Here is a 15,503-nt window from a genome sequence, read left to right on the forward strand (position 1 = left end):
GTTCAGTTGATGCTTTAATTCTAGATCCAGTGCTCCTGAGTATCAATTTATGGCAGTGTATTTATGTGGAATACATTATGTAAAGATATCAGTGGAATTAATACAATTTTACATTGTACATTTATTTCCCTAAACCAGAAACTTGTGCCGAGTCTACTCCATATCTTTCTTGTATCCGTAAGATAATTACTATGCTAAGAGGTGAACTGTCGCTTTGCTGTGGAACAGGTGTTCTGCAAGGACCTTTATGCACTGGGTTGTATTCATCCTTCCCTTCGTTTTTCTGCTGTGACACAGCCATATTGCATGATACTTCAAGCACTTTAGGGATAATATTGGCCAAATGATGTCTAGCAGTGTCTAGCATCTAGCAGATATGGTACTTTAATGCCTGCAGAGAGTTAGAAAATATTTTCATTTTGCCCCCAAAGTTCTCTAATTGCCATCTGGTAACATCCAAGAAAGTTGCATGCTGTTTACTCAGAGTAACTTTAATTCTGTTAATCTACCATGAAATCCTGACAACATTGGTAAGATGGTTGTCCTTATGGCGCAGTTATTTAGTCTGGGCATTTTCCATTTCACAATTATTGAAGCCTCTGTGCTCCTGAGAAGCTAAAACCTAAAAGCTTTAGCGAGAGCTTAACTGTTTTGGCTCGTCTTCTCTTGATGTAGAGTGTGGATTGTGGAATTATTTATTCTAATGTGTCAGCCGCTCTAAACTATGTTTAGTCTATTACTTTTCCTGGCTTGTAGCTCAAGAAGTAGCGCAGGTCATTTATCAATAAGAAGGTTGGTGGTTCAATCCCTGGCTGCTCCAGTCTGCATGCCAAATATTCTTGGACAGGATACCAACTCTCCAATCCATCCATCGGAGTATGAATGTGTGTGAATGTTAGATATAAAGCACTTACGTAAAAAAAGCAAAGAAAAAAAGTGCTTGTGTGAATGAGTGAAAGAAGCAAATTGTATAAAGCACTTTGAGTACTCAGAGTAGAAAATCGCTATATAATAATCAGTCCATTTACCATATATGATGTATGATTGACTTGCACAGCAGTGGAGTCATCATGACAGAAATCAAAACTAAAAGGATATGGCTTACATTTAAAGGAAACCAACATGTTTGTTTACATGGCTTCTCAGAGGACTCTTGTGTTAACAGACCTCAGTATCTAGTAGGGCTGCTCGATTATGGCAAAAATGATAATCACGATTATTTTCACTGAAATTGAGATCACGATTATTTGACGATATTTATTTAACCCTTTAAGACCTACTATAGAACCAAGTCCACCAGAGCTTATATTATTTTTTTTACATGCTGTAGTGCCATTTGTGGGAGCATTTCAAGTTGCTATACATCAATACAACTGTTATAGCCCATATTTTAATAATATGTATGCATTAAGTCCATAGTAATTACATAAATTGCAAAAAAGTGCAATAAACTACAAAAAAAATTGAAAATCGCTTTTGTTTTGTTTACATATATTTCTACTTGGAGAAATTTAAGAGGCTTATCCCTCAAAACTTTAAATACAATAAAGTTGCAAAAAATAGTTTACAACAACAGGAAATTTATTTTGAGTGTCTTCATAGTTTTATTTTGGAGATACAGCAATTTTTATATACTGCAGGAAAAACAAAAAACAATCCTATGATGCAAATTTGCAAAGAAAACAGCAGGTGCATCATTTCACTGTGGGAAGTGTTACGAACAGCTGATTGGATCGGCAAAGCGTGTTTCTGGAATATTATGTTTTTGTTCCTGCAAGCGCTTTTTATGCAATTTTTGCAAAGCTATATGTGGAACGAAACCGTGACCGAGGACAAGCTGATGGCATCAGATGTAAGTACAACTCCTCCGGTTTCATATGCAAAACAAATTATTGCGCTAGCTTACACGGTTCAGGTTCTACAGGGATTTAACAATAGTTACACAAAACGGAGCGTGCTGCTCTGACCGGCTTTAAAGGGTTAACAATGACTTTAAAAAAATAATATAAAATAGTGTGCAACACCACTGAAGTTTTTTTTTTTAAACTCTCTTTTCAACCAACGGCAGTCACTCTCCAAATAACTTCTGCTTAGCTTTCCGAGCTTCCCTCGGGTCCTCTTAATCAGCGGTCTCCAACCTTTTTTGCGCCACGGACCGGTTTATGCCCGACAATATTTTCACGGACCGGCCTTTAAGGTGTCGCGGATAAATGAGGGAGGGGCTAATAATCGGCTCAGTCATTTTTAATGATCGTTGAAAGCCCAGATCGTAATCGTGATTAAAATTCGATTAATTGAGCAGCCCTAGTATCTAGCAGGATTTTCAGCTAGACTAATGCTATAAAGGTTTTGCACATGACATCACATGATCATTGTGTAAGAGCTGTCTGCCATATTGGACATGAGAAGCAGTCCCCTATGAGCAAGCACTTTGGCGACAGTGGGAAGGAAAAACTCCCTTTTAACAGAAAGAAACCTCCGGCAGAACCAGGCTCAGGGAGGGGCGGGGCCATCTGCCACCACTGGTTGGGGCCATCTCCAGCCCCTCTTTGCTCAGTTTCTCCAAATAACGAGCAAGATGCTTGCCATGAAAGAGTTTTACTGCCTCTGAGAGGGTATATACACTAGTTTGTTAACTCATAGTTGCCACAGTTTATCTCATCTACATAATTACTTTACTGATTACTTATTTTCAAAAATAATTAGTTACTTAGTTCCTTTTTTTTAAAATGATTTACAACCTAGGTAATAAAGCAATAGATCTTTCAGCCCAATTCTATTTTTTCTGCATAATCCATCATATAAAATGTAATAAAATGAAAAAGTCTCTTTTTGAAACTAGTTTTATCAGTTTTAATCTTTTAACTTTACGCATAACGCAAACATTATATGCAACATTCTCTTCTTCTTCTTCCTCCTAGCGTTTTTCCCGCTCGGTTGCAGGGTCCGCTTTTCTGCAAAGTCGTCTCCACTTGGGTCGGTCAAGGGCGTCGGTCAGATCGGCTTCGATCTTCTTCACGTCGTCCTTGATTCGGTCCATCCATCTCCGCTTTGGTCTGCCTCTAGGTCGACGTCCTTGGGGGCTGAGCCGCAGTGCTGTTCTCACCACTGAGTTCTCATCGCTCCGTACCACATGTCCGTACCACCGCAGCCTCGCTTCTTGCATCTTATCTGTGATTGGCGCGATTCCCATCCTCTTTCTAACGTCGGTGTTCATGACGTGGTCCCATCGTGTCAGGCCTAGGCACCATCGCAGCATCCGCATTTCCATCGTGTGAAGGGCTTGTTCGTGCTTTGCGGTGGCTGGCCAGCACTCGGATCCATAGAGGGCGACGGGGCGCACTACACTCTTGTAGATCTTTGACTTGAGGCGATTGGGCATTCTTCGGTCACACAGGACGCCGGTGACTTGGCGCCATTTCATCCACGCTGCGTTGATCCTGGCTCGTACATATGCAACATTCTCTGACTGGAAGAAATTTGTTTAGCATTTAAGCCTATTTTCTGCATATTCCAGCACATAAAATAAAATAGTTTTTTGTGTTTACAGTCTCTCTTTCAAATAAATGCACGTAAAACAACGCAGAAAATAAATAAAATCAAAGACTCAGCGCTCCTGTTGCTCTATTTTCACCTGTATAGCAGGAGTGGGGCAGGCGGAGGTTTACCCTGGTGCAGGTGTGCCGTAGCGGTCAGTGGAAGGATCTGGGAGTTTCACATTCACACAGTGTATTTGGTGCTTGCTCGGACGTTTAGGGGTTTTTCGCTGTAAAAAGAAGTTTTCTTCCCACGCAGTGAGCAACGGACGCTAATGTTTTTGTTACTTTTTACAGAATCAAACTCAAAGTAAGGTCAGTACTTCCACACTTTAAACGCTGCACAGTCATATGCTCTCAGCACTTGATATATTATCTATTGTTGATCTGCACACAGCTGTGTTGCCACGAATGTCGCAGTCACTTACGTCATTGTCATGAGACACTCGCGCAAAAAATCAGGGTTTTAGTAACGCAGTAACGCAGCGTGCTTACAGGAAAGTAACAGTAATCTAATTACCTTTTTGCAATAGTAATCCCATCTCTGAATATGACACAGAAAACTCTCAGCCAGCCACCTTCTTTATTTCGTGATGGCAAAGGTTTTGATCTTCAGCTGGTATTTTATATTAAATAGGACATATTAATAGACAATTTATTGTTCAGCTTGTGATTGAAAGCAGACTTCCCGCTGTAAACTTTGCTGCTGCAGAGTCTATGCTGTGCATTCTTTTTTTTGCTGTTTAATTTCCAGCTTGAACACTTATGGATTTGAGAAATGGCCATTCCAATCTAAGTCAAAAGATTCTTTTTCTTGTTTCTTTGTTTTTTTGTTGTTGTTTTTTTGTAGTGAATAAACTGAGGAACTGCATCAGTAAATAAATAAATATGTGAGGCGTGCAGAGACCCATAAAACTACAGAGCTGAAAATGAGTATAATGACTCTACTTTAAATCAACTTAGTCGCCAATAGAGAAACTATTTGTAATGAGCAGAAAAAAATACAAAAAGTATTTCAACTTTTTATTACAAGGCCTGTATAAACTTGTATAAACTATAGCAAAACAAGCGCTCAAAGCAACATTTTTCACATCACTGCTGTTGATTATTTCTGGGTAAAAACAAAGGAAAAAAGAAAGACTCCATGGACTTGTTGTAGACAGCAGGGAAGGAAAGTGAAGAAATTACAGTGACACTTGTAGATCTGAACTATTGTATTAGCTGAGTAACTAATCTGCATCTGCCTGCTGATTTCAACAAAGCAGTATTCCAGACACCCCCAAATAGGGCTGGGTGGGTGCTGGGTTGGGTGTTGTCTTGCCTTGCAATCAGTCCCCAGCAGTACATGGAGAGCTGCTGTAATTAAGGAGCAGTGTCCCCCATGAATCCTATCCATGAAGCAGGACTTTAATTCCCCACTAATTGAGGCCAACCCGGGGAGGGCAGAGGTATTTGAGTCTCCTGCCGGCTGGACCAACCACTGTGTTAGATGATTAGCCGAGGTACAGCAAAGGTAACAATGAAACCGAACCTCGCCAGCACAGCCAGACACACCTGCCCACTTCTCATTGTTTCTCTACTCCAGCGCTATGCGAAGGAAACCCTACCCAAATGGAAACAAACTTTCCAATCTGAGCTCCACTTTTATGGGCACAGTTTTCTCTGCTGGTGGGAGGCAAGTGGGGGAGAAGCTAGAGGGAAGAGGAAGAGGGGCAGGCAGTTAGATTGATTTGTTTCATTTGGATTTGTATCTATTGCGGATGTGATTGCTGTCGACAGAGGTTTATACAACTCCGGAGAGAACAAAAGAGAGGTGGGGGTATATACTCCAGGCTGCTACAAGTGCTGCGTCTAATAGAGAAAAGCATTTGTAAAATGGGATTTATTTATTGTGCTGATATTACAGTTGCATGGATGTGTGTCAGAGTTCTTTTTGGTTTTGTTTGCAATATCCCCACAGTTTAAGTTCAGTCTAAACAAACTGCTGATGGTAATGTGAAAAAACGTCAAATGCACTGACTCTGGCTTCAGGTGACAGTTGTTTTGTATCTTTAATGGTGCCGTTCGCCGTTTTGGGTGCATGCGATGCCTACTTCACTTTCATGTGTATGCTTCACTAGAGGCAGTGGGTAAAAAGCACTGAGGAAGTGGCTGTGAGGCACAGTGTCACTGAAATCTGTCAGACTCCTCTCTCTCACTCCATCTCTGTCTGTCTCTCTCATTCTCTCTCCCTCTCTGTCTGTATATATAGAAAAACCTCTCCATTTCAGAGCAGCGCTTGACAGCGACAGACGCTTCAGCGCGCTGAGATTTACTTGGAATTGTCACTATTGTCTTAGAAAAAGTTATGATTTATTCCCGTGCAACTTTGTTGTCTGCACAGCTGTAAATTGGTTCTACTTGCTATTCAAGACGTCACAAAGTACGTCCGTCAGTGCTTTCCCTTTTCACTGATTTAAAGATGCCAGCTTTAGTATACACTGCACTGCACACAGATTGTTTTGGCACCTTTTTAGAGCAATTTTTGAAGCTTTCTGTTGATTTTAGAGCTTTTCTTGATTTGAAAGGCAAACCAGCTCCCCAAACACCTCTACAAAATGTAGCTGTAGAGTAAAATACAGCATCAAATTACTTTTTTGTAGCTCAACTTTTAGCATTTTATCAACTTTGTCTGATCCATTACACCAATTGGAGCTGCCAGAGATCAACCGTACCCTGCAGTGATGGGATTTGCCCTCTCAGAATGATTCAGAGTATTCTCTTAATTTAGCTAACTAGCAACTAAAGCAAATCCTCGACCGAATAAGATGTTTTGTTCAAGAAGACATTCTTTCACTTTCAAACCAATCCGTTCAGTCTCATGAAGGCCTCATTAAGATGAAAGTCTTGTAGGAAAGCCTGATGTGGAAGCTCTTTATCTTCTAAGTGTGCCACTCAGTACAAAAGAACATAAAGTGAGAGGTCGAGTAAGGGGGAGTGCGGCTTGCTGTACGTGGGAAGTACAATCATGTACGAGGATGCTGGAAACTGAAATATGTGTCGGAAAATAATGTATCTGCTGTAATGCGACCATTGCTTTGTCCTTGTTTGAAGCACTAGCACGGCTTTGATTTATTGAGGTTTGTAACCTTGGCCAATTACCTACAACACACACTCCCCGGCTGTTTTTCCACAGTGAAGGGGAGCGCTTCACCCTCCTTCCTTTACACTTTTGTTGCTGGCCTTGCACAAAAAAGTAACAGTTAATTGGTAATAGTTCTGACCTTGTTTCTTTCCGTCTGATGACGTTTCCCCCTGATTATTTATAATTCAGCTTTGCCCTCAACGTGCGGAGAGTGCTTCATTTAGTTTAGGAAATCACTGGTGGTCTAAAAATCAAGCCTGGCTTGTTTTCGCCTATTCATCTTTTTATCCACAAGGGGCAAAGTGAAGGATGGCCTCAGAGATTTAGCTGGCATTGCCGACCAAAAGGTCTGAAAAATTGATAGGTTGGAATTTACATATCTGTTGTGGAATTGTATTCCCCGTGGCCAGCTTGAGCTCACAGTTCATCAATAAAATATGACAGTCTGAGGAACAAATATTGAAATGACGCCTGTCGAAATGAAGTTTGGGAATGTGCATATAGTAGCGACGAGTTTAACTTTGTAACTTGGAGGTTAGAGAAGTCATTGCTTTTGTTTAGTGTAAGGAAATAAAGGGGAGACCATTTGCATACATCTAACATCTAGGTGTGAGAAAGTGATTTATTTTGCTGTTGTTGTTGTTTTTGTTTATATAGTTTGGAATTTGCATTTAACGTGGAGGGACAAAGAGACTCAAAGACTGAATGCAGAATTTTTGAGTGGGCACTGCCCTCTGGTGGTCAGACAAAGAACTGAGGAGATGTTGTAGCGCGCATAGATTTCACCAGCAGCTCATTAAACAGAGTAAAATGTGTAGCATGTGTACATACTATACTTGTATACATGTGGGTGTACTCTACATGACTTAATCTGTATAGCAGTGTGTCTCCAGGGAAGAGGAGGTAGCGGAAGAAATGTGCGCTTCTTTCAGAATGACGTAGAAGAGCTCCATCTTTATAAATTCACACAAAAACACAACAAGAATAAATCTGAAAAAGGACAAAGATACAATAAAAGGAGCTCAGTCCATTTCCAGCCACTTGGATGCTGTTTGCTCAAGGTCACGAGGTTAGGCAGGTGGGCATGGCTGCAGCTGGTGCCTACAGGGCCCCAAGGATTCTAATCAATTCTTACATTTCAGGGGAAAATGATGAGAAACCGGCCGCTCAAAGGAAGATAGATGAGAGAGAGTTGCAGCAAACACACAGATAAATAATATTCATAGCCTCAAGGAGAAAATACGTTAAGTAAAAGCTTTTTACTCAATGGATCTGAGCAGGGATGCTCAGAAAACCTTTATGCACCAGAGAGAGATCAAGAGCGAGAATAAGCTGGTATGAGCAAAAAAGCAAACAAAAAATAAATAAATAAGAAAATGTCCACATTCAAGGTTCTATGCGCTTAGGGGGATGAGTAAAAAAATGCTCGAAATATGCTTAGCAAATCAGTGCATTCATGTAATCAGCAAATGAACAGGTGAATTATATTTTGTAAAAGTGGTGCTTGAGCAGCCAAGGGGAATAAGTGCTGCCTCTGCTGCAGTATGACAAACAGGGATGGTGCAATGTTTTTAAAACAAAACGCTCACGTAATCGATGATTCTCAGTCGAGAGGGGTCAAGGGACACTTCTGGGGTTTTTTGTTTGTTTTTTTGCTTTCTCACAAATTTAAACACCCCGGAAGATTCCTGATCTTTTAATTAAAAAATGAATTTTGAGACATGCATATACAACAGCTGTGACAGATTCCCACAGCAGAGAGAAAACACACAGCATGCGGCATTATAAAGTGATTTAGGCGCTTCAAAAGCCAAACACTACAAACTTTCCAGAGTTTACAAAAGCATAAGCAAGGGTAATGAGATGAAAGAAGTGAGAGGTGAGACAGCGAAGGGGGAGAGGAAGAGGAAGGTAAGGTGAGGTGAAGAAAATGTTTTTAAAAAAAAGATGGAGATGGATAGCAGAAAAGCTAATGAGAGACAGGCTGGGAGCATGTGATGGGCAAGGATCGGGGGTGAGGGTTCGCCAGAGCTGAGGAGGTTTAGTTATGCGTGAGCCATATATACACAGGTCTTTACTCGATTCTTAAATCATCCAGCATGACAGAGACACAAAGGCTTGTCTTGACGCTGAGCTGCCAGTCGTCTTTTGAGCTCTTAATCACCTAGATCTGCTCCTCGCAGATCTCTTAACGTTAGAGGAGACGCCTGGCAGCAACGAATGAGCCCCACACTGCGACTCCCACGCAACTGCACACCTCTAAAGCCCTGCCAATGCCATGATCCACCTGCAATCACCCTGCAGCAAATACCAGGCGCTCCCCTGTGCAGGCAGCCACATCGTGTGTGTGTGTGTGTGTGTGTGTGTGTGTGTGTGTGTGTGTGTGTGTGTGTGGGAGAGATAGAGGGGATGGTGGGACGAAGAAAGGGGTAAGAGTGTGTGTCTGCTATCTTTTTGTATGTGTGGGCACGTGCTTCGTGAACTCTGTCTGATACAGAGGTACTGATGGGAGAGGTGGAGTTGAAATATGACAGCTTTCACTTGCTGTGAAGCCTGCCCTCAGAGTAAGCCCTGCAAGAGAGAGAGATCACTCTCACTTTCTCTCAGTCCACACACACACATACACACACAGAGACACTCATACACAGGCTTAGATGGAACTTTGTTAAGATGTGATTAGACTGACTGTCAGTTGTGAGAGGTCCTATCAGGGTTCACTGCCTGCCAAGTGCACACAAACGACGGTCTTAGCCGGCCTGCCTGACACTTAGCTAGCGGAGAAATGTCTAAGCTGAAAATAACAGCCGACCCTGACTTACAACTGGACCGACAACAACTGGTGCTTTGCCAACTGGAAAACAGGAAACAGGAAAGAAATACCTGCATCACTCAGCCTGGGTAGCTCAAGTATTAAGAGAGACAGGCCTATTTTGGAGTTGACAGACCAAGGCAGGCATTTACTTTCGTGCAGTGTGCTCATTGTGTACCAGGTTCCAAAAAAGGTACACTTCTTTTTCTTTGGACAAGGTTTCTCATAGCGGCGGGTTGTTTCAGGAGACATGAAAACAGATGTGATGAATTTTAAACAAGGCCACAGCCATGCTAGTGGCTCACTGAGGCTCTAGCAAGGCACAGATGTGCTCCCAAAATGCTAGCATCAGCATCCTTATAAGCATTAGGCAACAATACTAAAATGCTAAACATTAAACTCAAAGTACAGCTTAATGTCAAAATCATGTGGTATTAAAGTTTTTGCCTAATAATGGATTTTTAAGGTTTGTCTGTTTTCCCTTTAATGTAGTCATTCCGATGGCTGTAATAGATATCCCCATCAGGTTGGCTGTTGCTGTTTTGTGCTTCTTAACTTCCCTGATAGAGCTGGAGTATACAAAGTTGCCATGACCCTTAGAGTCAAACTGCCACATTAATGGAAGCATATCAGGTTTAAGTTAACCAGATTTAATATTTCTGAGATCATTAAATTCATTAACAGATGTTACTGCTACTGCCAAATTTTAGTCAATCTGTCATCAGAGTTTACTATAAATAAAAACGTATTTTTATGGTGTAAAATTTGCACACTTGTCCTCCGTGGCTAAAATGCCAACATCTGGTTCCATTGCATTGATTGACAGGATGTAGCAGGTGAGCATTGTCAATTCCTGAAATTATCATTGTCAACAACCCCCTATAGGATGGGATTAATCAAACTTATTAATACTGACTTCTGGTATCTATAGATAGATATTAGAACATTTTTAGGAATATTGTCATATAATTCTCTGCAAACACTTTTTATCCAGCATACACTAAACTTGTTTAAGCTCTGAGTGCATCAGAAAAACTTGTCTGATTAAAGTGATGAATTATCTGTTTATATTTTGGGGAAATTTTTAAGTTTTGATGTTGCAAGCACATTACCCAACAAATCCAAATTCAAGTGAGGATGCCAAATAAAGAGCTACTCCTCCATTTCTGCATTTTTATTTGAGTCGCAATCTCTTTATTTCTCCACGGCAGTAATGCCAAGGGTTGATGTGGCTCCCCATGCTAAGATAATCAAAATATGTCATTATGAACCAATATGGGCAGAGGAAATTGAGTCCCATCTGGAACTGAAAGCAGGATGGAGATATAGAAATTCTCACATCAGCTCAGCGGTAAAATTGCTGCCCCACTGCGATGTAGACATCACAGGCTGGCTTGTAGGGACATACATATGTATTGTACAAACACTCACCCTTTAAGACACAGGCACACACTTGTAAATGCATGAATCCAAGCAGCAAATGCAGGCATGCAGCTGGGAAACCATGTAACAAGGGTATGCATGCCCAAATTCCAAAAGCATGCTCTCACCCACACACTTCACAGTCAGCCTGATGCTCAGTGAACAAGTTAATTGTGTGTATGTTAGCCATCATATTTGTGTGTATGTGCATGTGCCCCAGCTTGTGGTGTCTGGCTCACAGCATGCCAGTAAACAGCATGCAGCCAAGACGATGTGAGGACTCCAGGCTTCATGATTCATGGAGACGGTTTGATTAAAGAGCAATCGCAGACCCCGCAGAGCGAGAAAGGGTGGCACAATCACTGTAATAAAAACATTGTTTAGTAGCATAAATCTCAGCATGCTTCTAGTTATGAAAGTTTTGAGAGGGGCAAAAAGTTATCAAATGTCTGAAGTTGCCAAGAGGCCAATAATAGTGAAAGCAGATTCCCACTGAGTGGCCAGACAAATAATGGGCATTAAGTGTCCAACTGGGCAATAATCACAGTGCTCATGGGGATAGAATGCAAGACAACACTAATGCCAAACGTTAAAGTTGCTTCATCAATTTTCTCACAACTAAAAATGATTAAATTAGCATATTTAGTGTGGAAACAGTTTTCTTTTGTGATGACATCAAAGGGTTGCTTTAATGTTTTTGTTTGCAGTCATGGTTCTGATAAGCTGAACATGGCTTACTCTGTACTTAAATTGACAGCCACCATTACCAACTAGCTAATAGTCAGGCACTTTAAGAGCCTTTTTTTTTTCCAAAGGTAAAGACACATTGATTTACTTTCACTTTGCATGCATATTTGTTCCATTAACTTCAAGTTGCCTAAATATAAATTAAGACAGGTTTTAAAATGACAATATTATATGCTGCTTTTTACTGCTCTACTGGTCTCCTGTGTTTACCAGTTAGTTGCTAACCTTGCTAATTCTTTTATGTGGTCTTATGCAAAGTGAGAATAACACGTTTTTTTTAGACTGATCAGAGAAGAGAAAGTGAATTGTAAAGATGTGGGGGAAATATAAAAAAAAACAAGAAGTTAAAATGCATCACATTTTTTCATTGGTTTGTCACTACAGGCAACAGTTTTATGTACGAAGAAAATTTTAGCCTGACTACAATTTCGTTTTTATACTGTATATTTATATACATCTATAAATACAGTATTACCTGAAGTCTCAAATTATTAGTCGTTTTCTTAAGGGGGTAAATCAAATAGCATAATAGGTGAGTTTGTAGACTATTTATACATTGATCAATCATGTTTGCAGATTCTTTTATTTAAAGAAATAGATATTGGTTTGTTTACGTCTTGATTTCATATTGGTTCAAGGGTGTTTTTGCTTTTCTTCCTTGATCTCTTTTAAGAAATTGTATTTATCGGTTGTTATAAATGTAGATATTGAGAGACCAGCCAATAGCTAATATTGGATTGCCAATAAATCAGTCAGTCTATTTTACATTACTGTCTGCTTTTAGAGTTTGAGCCATTAAAATTCCCTTCAACCAAACTACTGCATATATGTTGTTTTTATGTTGTTTTGTGCCCCAATCAAAACAGAAATGAACACGAGTGCATCATCTCTTATCTCAAGCTCAACCTGCCACGTCTCTATATTTTGACCAGACTTCTGTGAAGAACACACCTACACTACTCTCTCTCAATAACCAAAACCCCTTGCTATCTAGACTGCACCCACGCTTACCGAGCAATCATCCTCTTCTCTCCCTCTTCACCCTCCTCTACTCTCCCCCAGGCTTGCAGACAGCCTTACTCATTATTCACCTCATTGTGGCTGTAATCGATAGAGAGAATGCAGTGAAGAAAAGAAAAGCAGATAGATGGTGAAGTTATTTACCATAAAGATAAAGCAGAGATTTAAAAAAAAATACAACCACTTACAACGCAGTTGAATAACATATTTTAGGTAGACAGATACGGATGTTTAAATAGCACTGACATGAATGTGACGTGGTGCGATTCAGGAGTAGTAAACAGGACAAGTGGACATCATGTGAAGGAGAAGTGCAGTTCACCTGATTACTAACGCCCCATATAAAACTGAATCATGTGAATGCAAGGGTGACTGGCACAAAACACAAAAATAACATGTCCCAAATCCACTGTAAATCTCACAAAATGTAAAATCATATATTAGGACCCATAATAACTTAAACAAAGACATACGAAACCAGATGCCTTTAAATGCACAACATATAACTAATCACACTATTGTTCTTTCCTGTTGTCCTGATGGCTTTCTAGTTTCAGGGGTTTCAAGAGGAAAATACTCCACAAAATATCAAGATACATATATTTTACAACAAGTCTTCAGTTTGGATTTCACTGTCTTTCCAGTTTCAATGTGAGCATTGACCTGATGACACCACTTTGGCAGAAGAGCATCAGCAGCCACGTTGCCTTCTTGAACAAAGTCTGTGTATGTACTCTTTCACTTCTATACAAAATGCATTAGTCAAGTACTCCAGGAAGAAAACACACATTGCTGTGCACAGTCCTGTGTGTAGTGGGTATTTGCCCCTGAATGGCCTCCGTAGCAGCACTTTTGTTCGAGGCTGGCCGTTGTGGACTCAGAGGTGTCAGAGCTCTATGGCTTCTTGCTGGAGCAGGACTTGCAGCACTGCTCTCCATAGAACTTGTGGTTACAGACGCCGTGCTGAGGGACCAAGTGGCACCAGCTGAAGTGATCCACACAGTGTTCTTCTGAAGAGAAAACAAAAAGAAGCAATGCTATTATACATATTATAAGAATAAACATTAACTTGAAGATATGAGAATAAACAAAGCAAAGAAAGTAGCAAACCAGAAAACATTTGACTAAATTATTGCTAAACTTTTTTGTTTTTCAGTTCATTCAGTGACTAATTAGTTGAACACCAACACACACAGTGCTAATGTCAGCATGTTAATATGCTCCCAATGGCAATACTAACATGCTGGTTTTAAGCTGTGTATAGGCCAGTGTTTAATGATGTTAATAACTGTTACACACTGGCCTGCTAATATAAATGGACTGATACTTATACAGTGCTTGTTATTGAAAGCCATTTACAAACACTCGTTCGTACAGCATTTAATTCTATGCCTTTAAGCACTTTTTAACTATCATGCACACAATCATACTCTGATGGATGCATCAGGGGCAATTTGGAGTTCACTATTTTGCTCAAGAACGCCTAAACTGGAGGAAATGAGGACTGCGCCACCAACCTTCCAATTAATAGTCCAAATGCTCTCTTGTCTGAGTCATCGCCACCGAAAAGGTGAGAAATGGTTCAGCTCCTTAACATGCAAAATACTAACAAACTGAAGTGTGCTACACATTAGTGTGTTGGCATGCTAACTAATTGGTTTGCCATATTACTTTGATACAGTATGATGCTAACTCTTGCAAACTCTTGGGCTGCTAGTCTTTGAATGAAATCTCAATAGTAAATCTCCTCCATGTCTGTAATTATATGGTCATCATTTAATGATGCTGAATAAATTTGTTCTTTGCTCCCTCGGAGAAATATACCTTTCAGTGCTGGTCCAGCAGCTGTGACCCGGCTGCTAGAGCGATGTGCTGGAGCCGGGGGAGCAGCCGGGCAGAACTGCGTGTTGCATGCCCTAGAAGTGACAGGCCTCTGGTGTGGCAGGCAGCCAGCTGCGGGGCGACCTTGTCGAAGACATTGGATGGATCGAGTCTGGACTCCTCCGCCACAGGACACAGAGCACTGAGACAAAGGCAGGAGAGAAGAGGCAGTGAGCCAAAAAGAAAAGAAACAAATGAGAAGAAGAGATACAAGAGGAAGCACAGTCATACAAATAAGAGGGGAAAAAGTTTGAGAGAGGAAAAGCAGCTGTAATAAAGGGATAAGGGGAGGGAGGGGAAAGAATGGAAGAAAACTCTACGCAGAGACAAAGAACAGATGAAGAAAACAAACAACCCTAACACCATGTACCTGCCCTGCAGCAGGTCTCAAGAGATATCTTCTCTGGTGGAATCATACAAGGATCACAAGCTTGAGATCAAGCAGAATAAGACCTGCACTATAAGAGGTTGCCCTTAAGACGTTTTGCATAATAGATGATGTAACACATAGTCGACACAACCGTACCCCAAAAGACTCTACATCTTTTGGCCTATCCCACATATCCACAGTTCCACTTCTGGCTAAGACCTCTGCTACATCTGTAAACTTACATCACCTACACTGTATAGTCTGCCACTTAGTTTTCTTGGGGGGGGGGGGGGGGGGGGGGGGGGGGCACTTGAATGTGGTATTATGACAATTAGTAACAATTAATGATTTATGCAAAAGACTCAGACTGAAGAGAGTCTCTTAAACAAAAGCGAAAAAATGTCAATTCAGAGACAGTGAAATAGAAAATAAATCAATTTTTAGAGCTGGTGTACATATCACCCGAGTCTAGAGTGGTGTGTCCAACCCATTCATATTAGAGTGGACACAAGTTAAAGCAAGTTCAATCTGAAGCCCACTAAGCCATTTCAGTATACCTACTGCCAAGGCAGCATTCCATTTGATATCAGTGAT

General features: G+C 40.7%; 1 protein-coding gene across 2 annotated transcripts in view; it reads right to left on the minus strand.

Moving 5' to 3' along the window:
• Positions 1 to 13,552: 13,552 nt before the first annotated feature.
• The window catches only part of adamts18 (ADAM metallopeptidase with thrombospondin type 1 motif, 18), a 55,254-nt gene continuing 53,303 nt past the window's right edge, over positions 13,553 to 15,503 (minus strand). For both annotated transcript variants that reach the window (XM_085351726.1, XM_085351719.1), the window contains 2 exons: positions 14,483 to 14,681; positions 13,553 to 13,668 (listed from right to left, as the gene is read on the minus strand). In XM_085351726.1, coding sequence (XP_085207852.1) covers positions 13,553 to 13,668; positions 14,483 to 14,681 — 315 coding nt within the window. The remainder of the gene's footprint in view (positions 13,669 to 14,482; positions 14,682 to 15,503) is intronic.

This window comes from Diplotaxodon limnothrissa, linkage group LG1, assembly GCF_057381915.1.
Source record: "Diplotaxodon limnothrissa isolate DT_005_m linkage group LG1, D_limnothrissa_male_GT1.1, whole genome shotgun sequence".
Classification (NCBI taxonomy): domain Eukaryota; kingdom Metazoa; phylum Chordata; class Actinopteri; order Cichliformes; family Cichlidae; genus Diplotaxodon; species Diplotaxodon limnothrissa.